General features: G+C 41.1%; 1 protein-coding gene and 1 long non-coding RNA gene across 13 annotated transcripts in view; one reads left to right on the top strand and one right to left on the bottom strand.

Annotated features, from left to right (window-relative positions):
- The window catches only part of ARHGAP15 (Rho GTPase activating protein 15), a 384,487-nt gene extending 371,897 nt beyond the window's left edge, over positions 1 to 12,590 (bottom strand). Inside the window, exons 1-4 of one of the 12 annotated variants that reach the window (XM_081872777.1) lie at positions 11,145 to 11,244; positions 9,131 to 9,185; positions 8,514 to 8,570; positions 3,834 to 4,013 (exon numbers count right to left, since the gene is read on the bottom strand). In XM_081872777.1, the coding sequence (XP_081728903.1) occupies positions 3,834 to 3,998 (165 nt within the window). In that variant the 5' untranslated portion in view covers positions 3,999 to 4,013; positions 8,514 to 8,570; positions 9,131 to 9,185; positions 11,145 to 11,244. Of the gene's footprint in view, positions 1 to 3,833; positions 4,014 to 8,513; positions 8,571 to 8,939; positions 9,048 to 9,130; positions 9,186 to 10,213; positions 10,364 to 10,631; positions 10,991 to 11,144; positions 11,265 to 12,485 lie in introns of those variants that run through there. The other 11 variants (XM_081872769.1, XM_081872773.1, XM_081872778.1 and 8 more) reach the window with 11 other exon arrangements.
- LOC309348770 lies at positions 10,404 to 14,519 on the top strand. Its single transcript, XR_014159544.1, has 4 exons — positions 10,404 to 10,450; positions 11,171 to 11,294; positions 12,449 to 13,225; positions 13,538 to 14,519. It is a non-coding gene; the product is annotated as an uncharacterized lncRNA (long non-coding RNA).
- Positions 14,520 to 16,809: the final 2,290 nt, after the last annotated feature.

Raw genomic sequence — 16,809 nt, 5'->3', positions numbered from 1 at the left:
ATAGCAGAAGGGCGGGTGCGGGGGGAGGAACCAACAACTGCAGCAAGATTATTCCATTTACTGTCTCAGTTAAATAGCTGAATATTTCATAGGGGCTTGTCATATCAGCAGAATAGCCAATTAATAGCTTCCATGGCTCTGAAAAGAGAAATTTTTGGTGCTGGTGTGGGATGCTAGTAGAGTTTTTGGGCTTTCACTTATTTGCTCTGATTTGAAAAACTGAGCTGGAATCCAAAGCGAGTGACTAACATTGCATAAATAATTTTGCAATATCATATGGCCTCAGCTGCAAGTTGCAGCCATTATGGAGGAAAATGAACCAAGGGAGGCTCACACCAATCAGTTTGTTTAGTAGCACAGGATGAGTAAAAGGGAAGGGACATGACTGGCAACAGAGTTCACCTCTAAAGTATTAGCGCTTAAATATTTTCAGAAGGGGTAAAATAAACAAATCCGTACCACTTGGCTTTCTCTGCCATGTGTCAGGGTTATTTCAGACTCCAGTTTTTAAATATCACAAATAATCTCAATCATAGTATTTTTACACAGGTCATTAACAAGTGTTACATGCTAGGAAGAGCTTTCATTTCTTATTTACCTATCTTAATACAATGTTAGGCCATGTCTTTCAGAAATATAATCCAATGTCTGCAATACAAAGGATTTTTAGTTGTTTAGTAAGAGCTTTACATGGGCACAGCTGGCAATCCAAAATTTCCCATTGAACGTGTTTCTTACTCTATGGAATAAAGAAATGCAAGACTTCTTCAAATGCTTTCCCAAACTATGTAACAAAGCAGAAAATGCCACTGAATTATTGGACCACTGAAGCCACAGTGTCATTGTGGGAATATGAATGGTCATAAAAATGACTGTGGATGAGTACCTAAAATGCCTCAGGTAGAATGGAAGGAAGGTTACATTTTTTTGGGGGGGGGGTTAATTTTTGCTTTCCCTTGCTTTGATTTTTTCCCCCCATTTTAATGCCCTGGCATTTAATTATACCTTAATGGTCTGTTACAGGAATATCATGAAGTGCCTTATATATCTGCTGGTTGTAGCTGAATATGTTTATGTGAGTAAGGGTGGAAATGGACTTGGGAAGCATCATATTTATATTCATCTCTACTGAGATGGCAGGAGAACTGCGTAATTGCTTTTACTTTCTAAATTATATCTATGTGTTAAGGAGTGTGTGTTGAGCAGTTAATGTGCATAATATCTGGCCATTGTGCAATTCACCAGGCCTCATGGAGAATGTGCACATAACCCTTCATTTCCTGGTCACTATACATAATTCCCAACAGGCCTGGGGAATGTGAATATAGTGACTGAATTTTGTACATTCTCTAGGCATAATTCCCAAGTGGCTGGGGGTGGGGGGTTGTACGCATCTCAACTTCATTTTGCACATTCTCTGGGCAATATGCACATTTTCTGACCAATATGCATAATCTCCAAGAATGTTCAGGCATTTTGCAATCTGCAGTCCCCAGGCTGCTTCTGGCCCACTTCCAAATTATACATAACCTCCCCACTGATTAGGCAAGAAGCAGGCAGGAAGGTGGGAGGGGCTCCAGATAAAGTGGTGGGTTGTTGTTTTTTACCATTATTTAATTAATTTATATCCTACTCTTCCTCAAAAGGAGCCCTTTCCCCTTCAATCCAGCCCCCTTTTAACGAATCTCAGCTGTTTCCTAGTCAGTTGAGCAACACAAGGGCGATTGCAGGGAGAGGAAAACTAAACACCTTCATCCCTCCCTCCCCCTCCCCCACTTCCTGCAATTCTAATGCCCACCCCACTCCCCATGGGGTCAGTCATCATGGGACTCACAGAGGAGGGGAGTTTATTCAGCTGAGGAATGCTTACCCAGCAGGGAAAAAGAGAGCTGTGAAGTATCACTGATCCTACACAATGCCATTTCTGGCCACATCCTATGCAGGCAAATTACTTTCCTTCCCCCTGCCTTTTGTGCCAGCCAGCATGAAATGTTCTCAGTGACACTAACATTTGGAGGAAAACTATATTACTGTGTAAGTTACAGTTTTTCATAACAGCAGGTGAACAATAAATCTATGATGTTTTGCCCATTTTTATTTAATCTTACAAGAGGTAGAGGGTGGGTGGGTGGTCCAGGTGAAATGCAGAGGGACAGCCAGGACAGGCATCAGCAGCCCCCCCTGCTCTGCTAGCTCCTCTGCCTGCCAGCCCTGGGGCCCCTGCCCACAGGATCCAGAAGCCCAGGCAGCAGGCACCACTACTCACCACCTTCCTCCTCCATGGCCAGCTTGGGGACCTGCTGCTTCTGCCACCAATGGTTAGAATTAGTGGTTAGAGTTACCTCAGGAGGAAAAGCAGCTCAGGATGGAAGAAGGTGGTCAGAAGCAGTGACCAGCACGCCTGGTAATCCACTATTAGGATGAAGACTCAGTATGGATAAGGCAGTGCCAGCAGCAGAAAATATTCAGACTGATCAGCCACCACTTCTGGCCTCTTTCCCATGCTGCTGCTGCTTCTACCAGGTTGAGTTTTCATCTGGCTTGGCTTCAGTGGCAGCATAAGGAGGAAAGGCACATGACGGTGTGGCAAGGTCTAGGAGGGCGGGGTACAATGAATTGGCACAGCCCCTACTGAAAATGGTAGTTTAGTAAAGGGCTACCACTGGAATTATAATGGACACAGAGTGATATGGTGACGGGATGGGTGTGTCAGGTGAGGAAAAGCTGGGTTAGATATCTTCAAGCTACTTCTCCTTCCAGCCCATCTCCCAGCCTTGTTATTGTAGCCTTGCTGTTTGGTTCCTTGAAGCTGTTAAGATGAAACTAGAAAATTCCAGATCAGCTAATGGAAAGACAATTACTGTCTCTGATCTTGTCCAGGAAGGACACGCTGACCTGGATTTTGTAACTGAAACCTGACTGGATGAAGGGGAAGATGCAAATGTTTCCCAGATTTATCTCTTTGGGCAGAAAGGAGAAGTAGCTGTTATTTATAAATATATGAATGTATCTATAAATATCTCATCTCCCTCATCAGATACTTTGTCCACTCATCAATAATTGTAGTGTCTGTATCTGGTGTAGGGAACTTAAGACAGGAATGGTGCTGAGGAACCACAAGGTTTTTGGTCTTGGGGGCCTTCAACACACCTATCCGTGCAAGCTTGTCTGAAGAGGTGTGGCACCTCATGGCTGCCAATGTAATTATGGGCTTGTCTCAAATTATATCAGGTCCAACACATATGGCAGAACACACCCCAGAGTTGGTGTTTTGGAAGGGATTGGGAGAAAGTGATCTGTAGGTGTGGGAGCCAATAATGACTCGATTCTAATAGGCATATAACTGTTTGATAAGGTGTGATCGACATGCTGCTGCTAACCTCTGCAAGGGTGAAGGACAAATTTCAGTGGTATGAAACAGTGGCTGATTAATGGTTTTCTGTTGTCTCCTGCAAAGTTTCCTGATACTCTAGTCCTCCCTATACTGGAGAAGGTAATCTAATTAGTTTCAGAAAACTTCAAAAAATGCAAAATATGTACAGTGGTACCTTGGGTTACAAACGCTTCGAGTTACAAATGCTTCAGGTTACAGACTACGCTAACCCGGAAGTAGTACCTCGGGGTAAGAACTTTACTTCAGGATGAGAACAGAAATCGTGTGGCGGTGGTGCAGCAGCAGCGAGAGGCCCCATTAGCTAAAGTGGTACCTCAGGTTAAGAACAGTTTCAGGTTAAGAATGGACCTCCGGAACAAATTAAGTTCTTAACCAGAGGTACCACTGTATAACAAAACAAATGAGTGGAGACAGAAAATTATTGTAGAGCAGTACTTACAGGCTCAATGACTTTCACATTATCAGACAGTATCATAGATTTGCTTTGGCTGTGTCTGTCATGGGGGCTGTTGGCATTTTTGATCCTCATCTGAACAGCACCTGTGCTTTCATGGGAATGATGCAGCTTTTCTGCACTGGTATCAGCAGACATGAACCGCTGCATGATTATTATGTCAACCTGAAAAATATAATAGCCAGTAAGGTCAGACACACCATGCACTAATCTAGGTTTTATTCCATCTTAGTCAGTAAGAAGACAATGTTAAACACACTGTCGATTAATCCAGGTTTTATTCCAGTTTAGGTAATAAGGAAAAATAATAGTGAAACCAGCCAAGTATCTCTTAAAATCTATCAGTAGAATCAATAATCTAGGGCACCTTATTACTCACTAACTCATCCAAGAGCGAAGTTTACATAAAAGATTATCTTTATCTCAAAGGCCACTCTTCTGTTGTGTAATCTTTCAGTAACCTTTCCAGTACATCCAGCTGGCAGGCCTTACAGTTTGCCTTTGGTCTTCCCATGTTCACATCTGAGACACATATCTCAAGTTTGCTCACAGGCTAAAAGTGAAGTGTTTGGCCTTTGTTGATTATGCCAGAAAGACCAGCGGAGGATGTTGCATGCACGCCTGCTTCATATATTATGTTTCAAAATGCACCCCATAAAACCTCTTATATGCCGGCTAAAATAGGTAGATGGTTATGGAACTAATTCCAGACTAGAGCAAAGTAGAGGCAAATATGTTGCTATTGCATTGGGGTGGAGGGGTCAGCATCAGACATCAAGGTCACTGGTAGAGATGTCACCAAACTATGCAACTCTTTGGCTACATGTCAAGGTGCTGCTAATGCATATATTTTCCACTCAAATATTAGCCACGTTTTCAGACATCGTTCAGTGCTTTTAAAACACTAAACATGCTTATCTAGTTTCAGAAAGAGAACACATTTTCAAAGCTTCATCCATTTTACTTAAATTGTAACATGATATTTTTTCGTACTTGGGACCTTGGGCTATTATTAAATCTGCCATATCTCATAACTATAGGGTTGTCAGGCCAGATTTGTGCTTAGGTGGGAAATCTTTAAGGAAAGCCTAAGAGCTGTGGGAAGTATAGGCACTTTGATGCAAAGAATGCCATCTTCCGGATGAAATGCAGAGCAACATTTGCCAAATATTTGCTAGGAAGTATCTGTCTGCATCAGCTGTTTTTCATGTGATATGTGTATCTAAACATAAAGCAAATAGAAGGTGCAAGCCATGCTGCATCCCGATTCCTCCTCTGAGTAGGCCTTAATTTCTGCTGCTTGAATGTAAACACCCCAAAAGGTCCTAAATATCAAATGTTATCTCTTACGACAGTCTGCACAAACATCCCATAATGGCTTTTAATCTTGCTATTGAACTGCTATTCATTTTCTAGTAAGCAGCTGTTATTTGTATTTGCCATTATGGTTACTACCATTATGATGGACTTCTCTATGGCAATGACCTCTGTAGATGCAGCACATTTCTATGGCCCGGTTCATACATAACACTAATCCACCATCCACATCACGCTAAACCATGGTGTTGCATGAGAATCAGGCCTTTGTTTTAAGCCACAATCTCTAGTTTGTACAAATTAGTGGAGAGTGAAACTGAGGTCCTTCTCCCAGCCATGCGACAGGAGGAGTTGCAGACGGGTGAGAGGAGAGAAGCACATGAGCCTGAAACCTTCCTCTGGCTCTTTCCTCCTTCCAATAAACCATGCTTTCACATTATGTGCAAATGTGGTGCATTTATTCTACAGACACACATTGATCCTCCCTGGATGAGATTGTGCTTCTGTCACAACAGTGTCCCCTACATTTTACCACAGAAGTAAATGGCAGCTATCTATTTGCTTATATGGGAGTGAACTGCAAACCTGATTCCCAAATAGAGATGGCCAAAGAGATTTTGGAATCTGAGGCAGAAAATGCAAACAACGCTCCACCTCATGGTGCTAAAGTATAACAAACTAAATAACTGGCAAAGTGCTCATTTTTAATGGTATGCAAAAACCTCCTTCCCCAGGCACCAGCATAATGGTAAGGCTGTTCCTGAAACTGGTGAATCTAGCCACTGAGAATTGGGTCTTACCATCTGCATAGCTCAAGCATGGTTATGCTGAGTTTGACAGCACTGGGCTTGACTGGAGTAATAGTTTAATTCTGACTGGAAACACCTTACAAAGATCTCAGGCAAAGGTCTTTCCCATTTTCAGTACCTGAGGTCCACTGACTCGGATAAATTGGGGGTTAAACCTGAGTGATGGAAACACCCACGCAAGTATATGGATTGGCAATGGGCCGTAAGACCGTGTCAATCTGATCCTCAAAGTGGCCCCCTGATAGAGCTAGTTGCTGACCAGTGTTCTACTAGCTAAAGTGATTTTAGAGATCTATCAGTATTCACAATCATTTTCTTCTTTGTTTTGTTGCCCACTCAAAGCATGATGGGCCATACAGCTGTCATGAGTATTTGTCTTTAAAAAACTTTTAAAAACCTACATTGGCTCCCAGTATGTTTCCGAGCACAATTCAAAGTGTTGGTGCTGACCTTTAAAGCCCTAAACGGCCTCGGTCCAGTATACCTGAAGGAGCGTCTCCACCCCCATCATTCTGCCCGGACGCTGAGGTCCAGTGCCGAGGGCCTTCTGGCGGTTCCCTCATTTCGAGAAGCAAAGCTACAGGGAACCAGGCAGAGGGCCTTCTCAGTAGTGGCCCCCGCCCTGCGGAACGCCCTTCCAGCAGATGTCAAAGCGATAAACAACTACCTGACATTCAGAAGACATCTTAAGGCAGCCCTGTTCAGGGAAGTTTTTAACGTGTGATATTTTACTGTATTTTTGGTTTTTATGGAAGCCGCCCAGAGTGGCTGGGGAGGCCCAGCCAGATGGGCGGGGTATAAATAATAAATTATTATTATTATTATTATTTCTAAAGATAAACTCTCAGTGCTGGAAGGAGTGTGTAGGTACAATAAAGAATATTACTGAAGCATAGAAGGAAGGTCTGCTTCTGTTATCTCACTTGGTACAATCCTCCTTGCAGAGGCTGTGGTTTCTATTGTAATTCTCATGGGAAATTTGCACATATTTTCAGAGGCTCTATTTATATACACTTACTAAGCTAGCAGGACACCTTAGATTCTGGGTTTGTGAAGAAAGGATTCATATACCATCTCCTTTTGTAACCTACACACATGTGAAGGGATCCAGCAAATTTAGACTCAGATGTGGAAACCCAAGTTATATTGATCTCTCCCTCACCTGCTTTAAAGGGGAAGAACTGTGTGACTTTATCTTGTCTTCATACATATAAGTTCTGCATCACACTTTCTGTTTTGAGAATGGTGAAGGGGTGGAATGCATACCTGCTATTCCACTAAGAATGGCAAGGGGAGCGGGGAGTGATCAGGTAGCAAGTGAAGTGAAAGAGCTCAGACCCAGGAGAGCTGCTGCAATATAATGTAGACAGTAATGTGCTAGATGGACTGATAGTATGGCCTAGTAAAAGGCAGTTTCTTGTGTAAGGATTTGAAGAACAGGGTAAAGGGAGACTGGTGTGACTTGTAAGACTCATCCGCATGTTTTAAGATGTAACTTTAGAATTTGTGCATATACTTTGCAATCAAGCAAAAGCCACCTTATCTTCATTCCAGGAAGCTACTGTTACTACCAAATTACTGAGGAACTACAGAGGAAAGTCTTTTCTGTAAGATATTAGGGGTCGATATGGGGGGTGGCTCTGGAGAAAGCTGAGAAGATAGAGGGGTGGCTGCCTCCCCTCTGAGGGTGTGGGGAGGTAAGGGAAATGGCAGAAAGACATCTGGAAAAGAGAACTTTCAGCGATACAAACTTTTCAGAAAAACAACAACTCTCCATTGCTCAAGAATTTGTAACTCTGGGGTTCCAGTTAATGATGCAGAAGGCAGCAGTTTCCTCTCTGTCTCTCCATAAGCATTGTAGAGCAGAGCTGGTTTGTGCTCTCTCTGCCTCTGTTGGACATTTTTTGCATTAGCGTTTGGAGAAATCTCCTAACTTTCATTACTGCTGATATGGCTCCACCACTGATTTTTAGTGCACATGCGATACTGTAGCTGAGCACGTTTTTCATTCTTAATGATATGCCCACAGGATACTATTTTTACTAGCATTCCCACTGTTTATTACTATTGCTGCAATACTTCAGCAGTGGGACTTCTTACCAAAATTTGCTAAAGTGGCTTTATCATCATGCCGTAACATCTTTTAATTTCTTCATTATTTCACTGCCCCTATACTCACCATACCTTTCTCAATCAAAACCATTTGCTGACCAGATTTCTGTAAGAAGTGACACGCCAAAGCTGGCATACACTTTTTGACAAAACCAGTTAAGCCCTTGAAAATGTAAAAGTTATTATTGTTTGTGCTCCCAGTGCAAATACAGATGCCAGTATCTGGACCCTTTCTCACATTATATATCTATGTTGGAGGCTCCATTGAATAAGTTGTTGGTGTATTTTCTACTACATTTAACATAACAATGCAAAGCAATCTGTTTCTCTCCCCATCCATGTACTGTGCTTATTTTATCATGCCCATCTAGCAACATCTAGCAACAGGTTGTATGTAAGACTTCAGAAATAAATGAAATTTCCTTACCTACAGTTTGCTACACATGACGTTCTTATCCACTGTACCAACATCCACCGGTAGCTTCTAAAAAGCAAATGGAAAACATGAAGCAGTTACGTATCTGAAAGCTACACAAATCTCTCTTCCCCTGAAGCAACAGAAAGAAAGCAAAGAGGAAAGCACGATGTAACCACTTCCTGTTAAAGGGAGTTAAGCACCCCCACAGCAAGTCATACATGCAGTTTCATATATAGGAAGAAACTGAAGAGTATAACAGGCAAATGCTCTAGCATGAAAATTACTTAAAGTTACTTCAAGTAGACAAGCAGACGTTTAGAAGATCAGCAAAGCAGTTGAAAAGGAAATACAAGGAGGAATTAAACTAGCTGGAGTCTGAACCAACTTCCTTTTCCTCTGTTTTCTGTAGAAATAAAAAGTCTTGCAGAAATTTACTTGGGCATGTTGGAGGCAGATGCTTGGTTCTGCTGTCTTTTGCCATCTAATTAGCTCTTGAATTACAGCTCTAACTACTGCATCTAGTTTACATTTGCGTATAACATTAGGTTTTTGGTGTTGCACTTATGGCAAGCTTAATGTGCCGCTGTTAATGATCCTGCTTTGTCAACTTCCTGTTTGAAAATTACCTACATGAGAGACTTTGCCGAGGCCTCATACATCCTTGTTTGGAAGTCAGTTGCACTGAAATGAACAGAGCTTACATGTTGGCATTTTTTGTATCAGCGTTCTACCAGACCAAGTCTAAAATACTGCTCTGTATTATGACTTTCTATAATTAGGGCATAAGGCACTATGAAGATGCAATTTCCATCTCCTTCTCTTATGCAATTTCCACTCATTCTATAATAAACTGTGTAGAATTTTCTACCGAGTCACACCCTGCAATGCACAAATCTCAACTAAAGTATTCATCACAGATGACCATCCAACATCTGCTTAAAAACCTCCAATGAAGGAGAGCCTACCACCTTCCAAAGTAGTCCATTCCACTGGAGAACTGCTCTTACTGTCAGAAAGCTCTTATTGATGTTTAGTCAGAGTTTATCTGAGATTTGTTCACTGTTGACTTTTTAACAGATTGTGCTCAATTCTTTGACTTCCATTTTCAACCATAGGGTAGAGTTGTCCAGGGACATACCCAAGATCCCCCCTCCCTCCCTCTCTCTCTCTCTCTCTCTCTATATATATATATATATATAAAGCTCAACAACTTTTGTGTCCAGACAGGCCTTAACTGCACACACAGGTTGCTGGAGCACAGAAAAAACATAAGAGGCAAGTTCCATGATCTTTTATACATAAGTGGTGTTGGTGTTTTGAAACAATTCTGCACTTTAAAACAATCATATTCTAGGGCTGAAGCAAGTTTTATAAATTGAGCAGACTAACCCTAACCCTAATTTACATGTATCTACCTAATCGTACTACATTGAAAACAGTGGATTTAAGTTAGTGAAGCCCATTGATTTCATTGGGTCCAATTCGAGAATGCCTTGTTTGGCTGCAACCCTTTTTATTTTGGCTGTTTTGAGAGGATTTTATATTTAAAAGATTCTAAATTCCATCTCGGGGCAGATATGCATTTAAAGTTACTTAATTGCATTATATAATTTAGGAAAACTTTGCAAACAAGGGCCTAGTACTTCTCACTAATGCTAGTAAACAACCGGACTGAGTATTGACTACATTGTGTTATTTGTATCGCTTACAAGCGAAAGCACTTTATGAAAACAAAAGCTGAATATCCCCAAGAGGTATAGATGGGCTATCCATGCTGGGCCTCCTATGCCTATGGCCCTAAAGAAGCACATTTAGCAAATGAGGCCTACAGCCCTGAGGGGAGGTTCTTTAGCTCAGCTCCCATCAGCCCCAACAAACACAGTCAGTGCTCAAAAATGATGGGAACTGGGAAAGATGGCCTCCCCGCCACAAGTTTAAATGACAAGGTCTGTAGCACTGAGAGAGAACAGTTTACAAAATGAGGCCTACAGACTTGAGGGCACTGTGTGTAGAAAATAAGGGAAGAATGACCAAGGGAAGTTGGTGGCCCTTGCCTGTCTCTCCCCCCCCCCCCCGTCATACATATAGAGAAGACTGGCTGGTCTTGAAACTCTGAAATAGACAAACCTCTAAATATAGACGAGTATAAACTGCAGCTGCAACAGAACAATCCAATGAGATTTATATAGCCAGAAAACAGAGATATGAGGAAAGTTGACAAGCCCACACTGAACTGAATTAACTAGCCAAATATATTGTAAACCTGTCACATACCCAGGGATGCAGAACATAAAAATAAAAATCTATGCAACATTTCAGTTGGACCTATGAAGAAAAGCCCTGTATGATGTTAAGGGAAGGAGCAAGTGCTTTTAACACTCCTTTTCTAAAATGCTAGTATCATAGTGAAAGAAGTTGTGCAACACAGCTTCCTCTTGTCAATAAAGCTAATAGTGTCTTGTATACTATAAAGAGCTGGTTGTTTTGCATGTTGCTCAAACTTGAGCCTTCCAGGCTTCCTACCTAAAAATATCTGAAATTTTGACCAAGTTCAGCACAACAAATTGGATGTTGTATTTACTTCAACACAACGAGAATGCCCCAGCCAGAAAACAAAACTTTCAGTTCTAGACTAAATACCTCATGAAATTCACTATAATTGTCAGGGCCTGTCCAGGACATTTTGCTGCTTCAGGCAAAATTGAAAATGCTTCGTCCTGCAACTACTGCCGCCTCCTCTGTGCCCGACTCCTTTGTCACCTCCTGTGGCCACCACCTCCATTTGATAAGGTGGATTATTTTGCACCAGATTCAAGAAATTTCGGGGGAATAAGAGATGACATACAGGCAATGCAGATGGGAAGACTTGAGGGAGGGTTTGCCCTGAAGGCAACAGCAGTGAAGGAAGATGAGAGAACAGATGAGTTCACCAAAGGACACTGGATTACAATAAATAACAAGTACATTTCAAACCTATCAGATAATATATCTGTCTCTCTCATAATAAACCGCAATACAGGAGCTCATGAAGAAAAATCACATTGATAAATGGAGCCCCCTACCCATGTAACTATAGAAAGGTGTGTTGTTTGCTGAAAGGAAAATATTTGCACCCAGAACAGATCTATAGAAGAACAATTTCTGTGATTAAACTTGTGGTTAAAGTTTCACTCCATCCAAATTTCCTCTCTCTCTAGATTTGTTCACTTTCAACTTTTATGCTGCCACTGGTTTCAGCACCAAACATAGCAGAGTCTACAGAACAGAGCTAGAGGCTTCAATACTCCCCATTACCAAAGCCCACTATCAGTATTTCAGTGGAGGTGTGCTGGAGGTGGTCAAATAATGTGTGAATTTCACCCCTTCCTCGATATAAGTAAGCTGTGAGCAACTGTGCATCCTTTCGTTTAGGGGTGGCTGTCATTAAGTGACAGTGTCACATAACTGATATTTGACAAGCTGGAAGCTGTGCCTGGTGCCATTGACAACAAACCCTCACTTATAATAGTCAGAGTGTATGTACAAAGCCAGCATCACAAACACATGCTGATGCATTATTTAAAGAATGCTTTTGACAGGGTTTAGGAACATGTCAGCTGCAAATGCAGAGCATTCTCATTTGTGATAATGTTAAGACCTTTAGGTGCTAAGAGCACCATGACAGAAGTACTGTGGTGTAAAAAAGAAAGAAAGAAAAAGGCGGGGGGATAATATATTCAGTTCAGTTTAAACAATAAGCCTCTCATGAAAAATATGTCAAATTCTTTACTACTGTCAATATGTTGAAAAGACAGATCCATTGCTATATCAGTATGGGGGTTAGAGGGAAGTGAAACATTAATTGTACGTACTTTTAAAAGACTCTGTACTTTATCAAAATGCAGTCTCTATAAAATTTGTATTTTTCAAAGCAAAATTCCTTTAACACTTAAACATTATTCCAGTCATCCATTATGTTCAAGTAAGGAGGTCATATTTCACCTGAGTTAAAAGGGGGAACAACTCCAGTGGCAGCTAGCACTTTGAGGACCCCCATTTCCCAAAGATCTTAAGCTCCTTTGCTTGAGGTATGTGCCCATTCTGTTTGTTGCTTTAATTTCTTTCACGGACCTTTTCATTTTTGCCTACATAAACCTTTTAATAAGGTCTCTCAAAATCGTCCGTTGGGTCTTTTTTGTGTGTGCATATGTTTGTGCCACACTTAAAGGGGTATTTACCCCACCCCATATCTAGACCATTTGGCATCCTACTACATGTGTATATCAATGGGATTTGCCCAAGGAAACCAAGCTGCCCTGATCTCCTAGGCAGAGACAGGGGTGGGCTGGATGTTCCCTTCATAATGCAGGAGGGCTAGTGGCAGCAAATGTTGGTTTTGAGAGATCACAGTTACTTCTCTTCTTGTGCATGGAGGGAGGAGAGCTCATTACCTCTCTGTACCAACACAGATGTAGATGGTTTTCAGGTTCCAATCCCAAGCTTTAAGATTTGTGGGAGAGGCCTTAATTGTGGCTCCATCTGCATCTGTTACATTATGTGGTGACATGGGTAGTTCTTCACTGCTGTGGTGTGGACTCCTTCCATCATAAGTATGATTGTTCCCATCAGTACTGATTTTTCTGTCCTCAAGTAAAAATGTTTTTGTTCTATCAGGCATTTGGGAGAATTTGATGGGAACTGTTTTGCTTGTCATGATACCACTGGAAGTTACATGACTCTTGGTGATAATGTACAGTGGTGCCCCGCAAAACGAATTCCTCGCAAGACGGAAAACTCGCTAGACGAAAGAGTTTTCCGTTTTGGAGGTGCTTCGCAAAACTTATTTCCTATGGGCTTGCTTCGCAAGACGAAAATGTCTTGCGAGCTCCTGCGGTCCCCCCCTTTTTTCACCCTTTTTCTAAGCCGATAAGCCGCTAAAAGCCGCTAAACCGCTAATAGCGCTAATCCGCTAAGCCGTCAATGGGCTTGCTTCGCAAGACAAAAAAACCGCTAGACGAAGAGACTCGTGGAACGGATTCTTTTCGTCTTGCGAGGCACCACTGTATATGATGTTATTGTATTTATTATTTGCTGTACTCCATATTGGGATCCCTTTGGGATAAAGGTGGTTTAGAAATTAAATAAATAAACAAAACATGGAAGATGCTATCATTGGCTACTAGCTATGGTAAAGATGCTAGAGGTGTGCCTCTGAATACCACTTGCTGGGCTGAAACAGTGAACAGAAACTGGTTCTTTGGGGCTTCCCAGAGGCATCTGGTTGGTCACTGGGGGAAACAGGATGCTGAGCTAGATAGGCCTTAAGTTTGATCTACAAGGGCTCTTCTTATATTAGGATATGGACCTGCCTGATAATAATAAAAATGACATTGTCATGGCACAGAGATGGAAAGAGGCCAGACCCAAAGCAGAAAGCAGAATGGTCTTCATAGCTTTCAAGGAAACCTTTTGCCCCTAGCCTAAACATAGCAGCCAAATTGGCATTGATCCAGCTAGTTACCCACACTTATGCCCTGGTTGAAGCCATTCATCCTTAAAGCAGTTAGTCAATTTACTAATAAAAGAAGCAAGGTATTGACCCCAACGTCAAATATGTTTTTTTCCTCATTTACTAATAACATTTCATGATCTGACAAGTATTTTGGCTTGGGTTTCTACCCTGATTATTTTGCCTTTTGATTGATAGTAGCTTAATTTCCTATAATCTGATTTGCCTTTTAGTTTAGATTTGTGAAATTTGTCTTCATTTGTGAAAATTGCTTAATGCATCTCTTTAGTGGGTCTAATTAATTTAATTCATCACTGTGAAAAAGAAACTGACATAAGCTTAGAAATATCAAGAAATTTGAGATGAATCAAACACACCCCATTCTTGCGTCACATAGTATGCATGTGTTTTATAATGAAGTTGAATGATACAATGCCGTCAAACTAAAAATTTTGTTTCATTTTCTGATATTTTCATTTTTTATGTGATTTGTGACATCCAAACTTTTTTGTTAAACGAATTTCCTTGATTCTGTTTTGTTTGTAACAACAACAAACTCAGAAATAAAATGTCCATATGTGAGCCAAAATGCTTATTCGTCCTCTTCCTTATTTAGCATCTGCCGTGTTCTAGCTACAAATAGCCATTGTTTCTCAAATGCAAAATTCTGATTCTGTCAGGCTGATTGTTCTGTCAAAGAAGGCTCTTTGCATGCATTTCTGGACCTGCTGCCTGGATGTCTGTATTCACTATCAACAAAGGATAGTGGGATAATAATGCTAGTTCGGTAATTACACATTCAGTGACACACACACAGCAGGTGTTGATGAGATGGGGTGCACATGTGTATCCAGACTTTAATGCCATGAAGTCTTCATCGTGACTGCACCATGCACATAGGATATGCCTTCTCTTTATCTTGTGATATACATGGGAATTCACACACATCCCTCCAGGGTTGTTTTCTTCATTTCTTATCTGTATGCAACTAGTGCTGTCCAAAACAGGAGAAATCAACGTATTTTGGTCTGAGGGCCACACTGGCCCACTGCCAACTCTTTAGGAGGCTGGAAAAGTAGGTATGGTCTAAGTGGAAAACTGACCATTCATTTATAAAGCTAGCATCCACAAGAATTGCCCATAAGCCATTCTACTCTATTTTCATGCTTTAAAAAAATCATTCATTATTAAATTCAGTAGTATATATATTTTGGGACAGGTTTTTTTTGTTTTTCTTCTTGCCTTTTTGTCTTTTCCTAGTGTGGATGGATGGGTGACTATGCTACTCACTTTGTATCAAAAGGTTTTGTACCTATTTGTATTTCTAATCTTTTTGCAGTTAAAAAAGAAAAAAAGGTAAGATTTATATATGAAGGACCACCTGTACTCACTGTTGTAGTCTCGCTGCTGAGCAACAACACACAGAGCTCATTGGAGTGGGAGGCCAGCCAACTGGAAGAATCTCTGAGATGTACTTACCTGGAGGCAGAGTCAGCATACGAAGTCAGGTCCAGTCCTAGGGTTCAGCAAACAGCAATCCACATGGTCAGATAGTCCAGGGGTCAGGGAACCCAAGATCATGGGGTTAAGATGAGCAGGAGGCAGCAAGATAGAGCCAGGAACTACAAGTGTTGTTACCAGCATTTGACTGTTGCTGGAAGTTCTGCTTAAGAAGGCCGCAGCCAGCTGGTTCTCATCAGTCCCTTATCCTCTGTGTCCTTGAAGGCTGATCAGCTGCAGGTGGAGTCACTGCACATTTCCCCCCTTCAGGCTGCTGTTCAGCAGGTGAAGATGACTCCTGGCCCATGACACCCATACACACTTGCTTAGACCTTAATATTTGCCTGAGGTTGTGCTCGTAAGTCTGCCACATAGGTGGGCTATAGAGACGAGGCCTTTTCAGTGGTGATCCTATATCTCTGGAACTCTCTCCTGAAAAAATGACTTGCTTAAGTGTAACATTTACATTCCACCTCTTCTCCAAGTTGCTCAAGGTGGCATGCATGGTTATATCCCACTTAGTTTTATCCCCACAAATGTGGGGAAAATTAGGTTGAGAGTCAGTGGCTTTTCCATGATCGTCTAGTAAGCTTCAAGGTCAAGTGGGGATCTGAACCAGGTCATAGTCCAGTGGTTTAATCACTAAACCATATTTTCATGAATGGCCCCGTATTTGCTAGCTTTTAAAATTGATGTTTCATATGAACTACTGTCCTGGTCTGTTAAACTACAACAGTTCTAAGTAAATTTAAAGTAACTTGATTGTTTTATATTATATATTGCTTGCAAGTCATCTTGGGTGGGATTTTGCCCTGAAAAGCAGTATATACACTTTTTTTGTACTATCACTTGTACATGCCACTTAAAAGTTGGAAAATACTAACTACACTTTGGATGGTATTTTATACTATTCTCTATCATGGAAACTATTATAAATAGGAATTACTTGAATTCTATTAATTGCTCATCACAGTTTGTGTACCAGGGTTGGCTGAATGTTCCAGAGCATGCGCAGAACACATTGCTTTTTGTTTCTAAGAAAACAACAGATGTAAGGAATAACATATCAAAACACCATCTTATAGAATAAGATACATAAGCTAGGGAATAAATCATTTGCAAGGCAATACTTAAAATAGATTTTATTGTAATGTATGTGTATATTGTAGTGTGTGTGTGTGTGTGTACGCACACATACAGATATATGCCTATACTGCATAACACAAACAGTAACACATTATGAAAATTGCAGATCAAATAAAATGGTAGTGTATTTATAGTTGCAATCTTGCTGATAACCTTTCCCAGCAATATTTG

Source organism: Podarcis erhardii, assembly GCF_964252035.2.
Source record: "Podarcis erhardii genome assembly, chromosome: 1".
In the NCBI taxonomy this organism is placed as follows: domain Eukaryota; kingdom Metazoa; phylum Chordata; class Lepidosauria; order Squamata; family Lacertidae; genus Podarcis; species Podarcis erhardii.
This window is presented reverse-complemented; position numbering and strand designations above follow the sequence as displayed.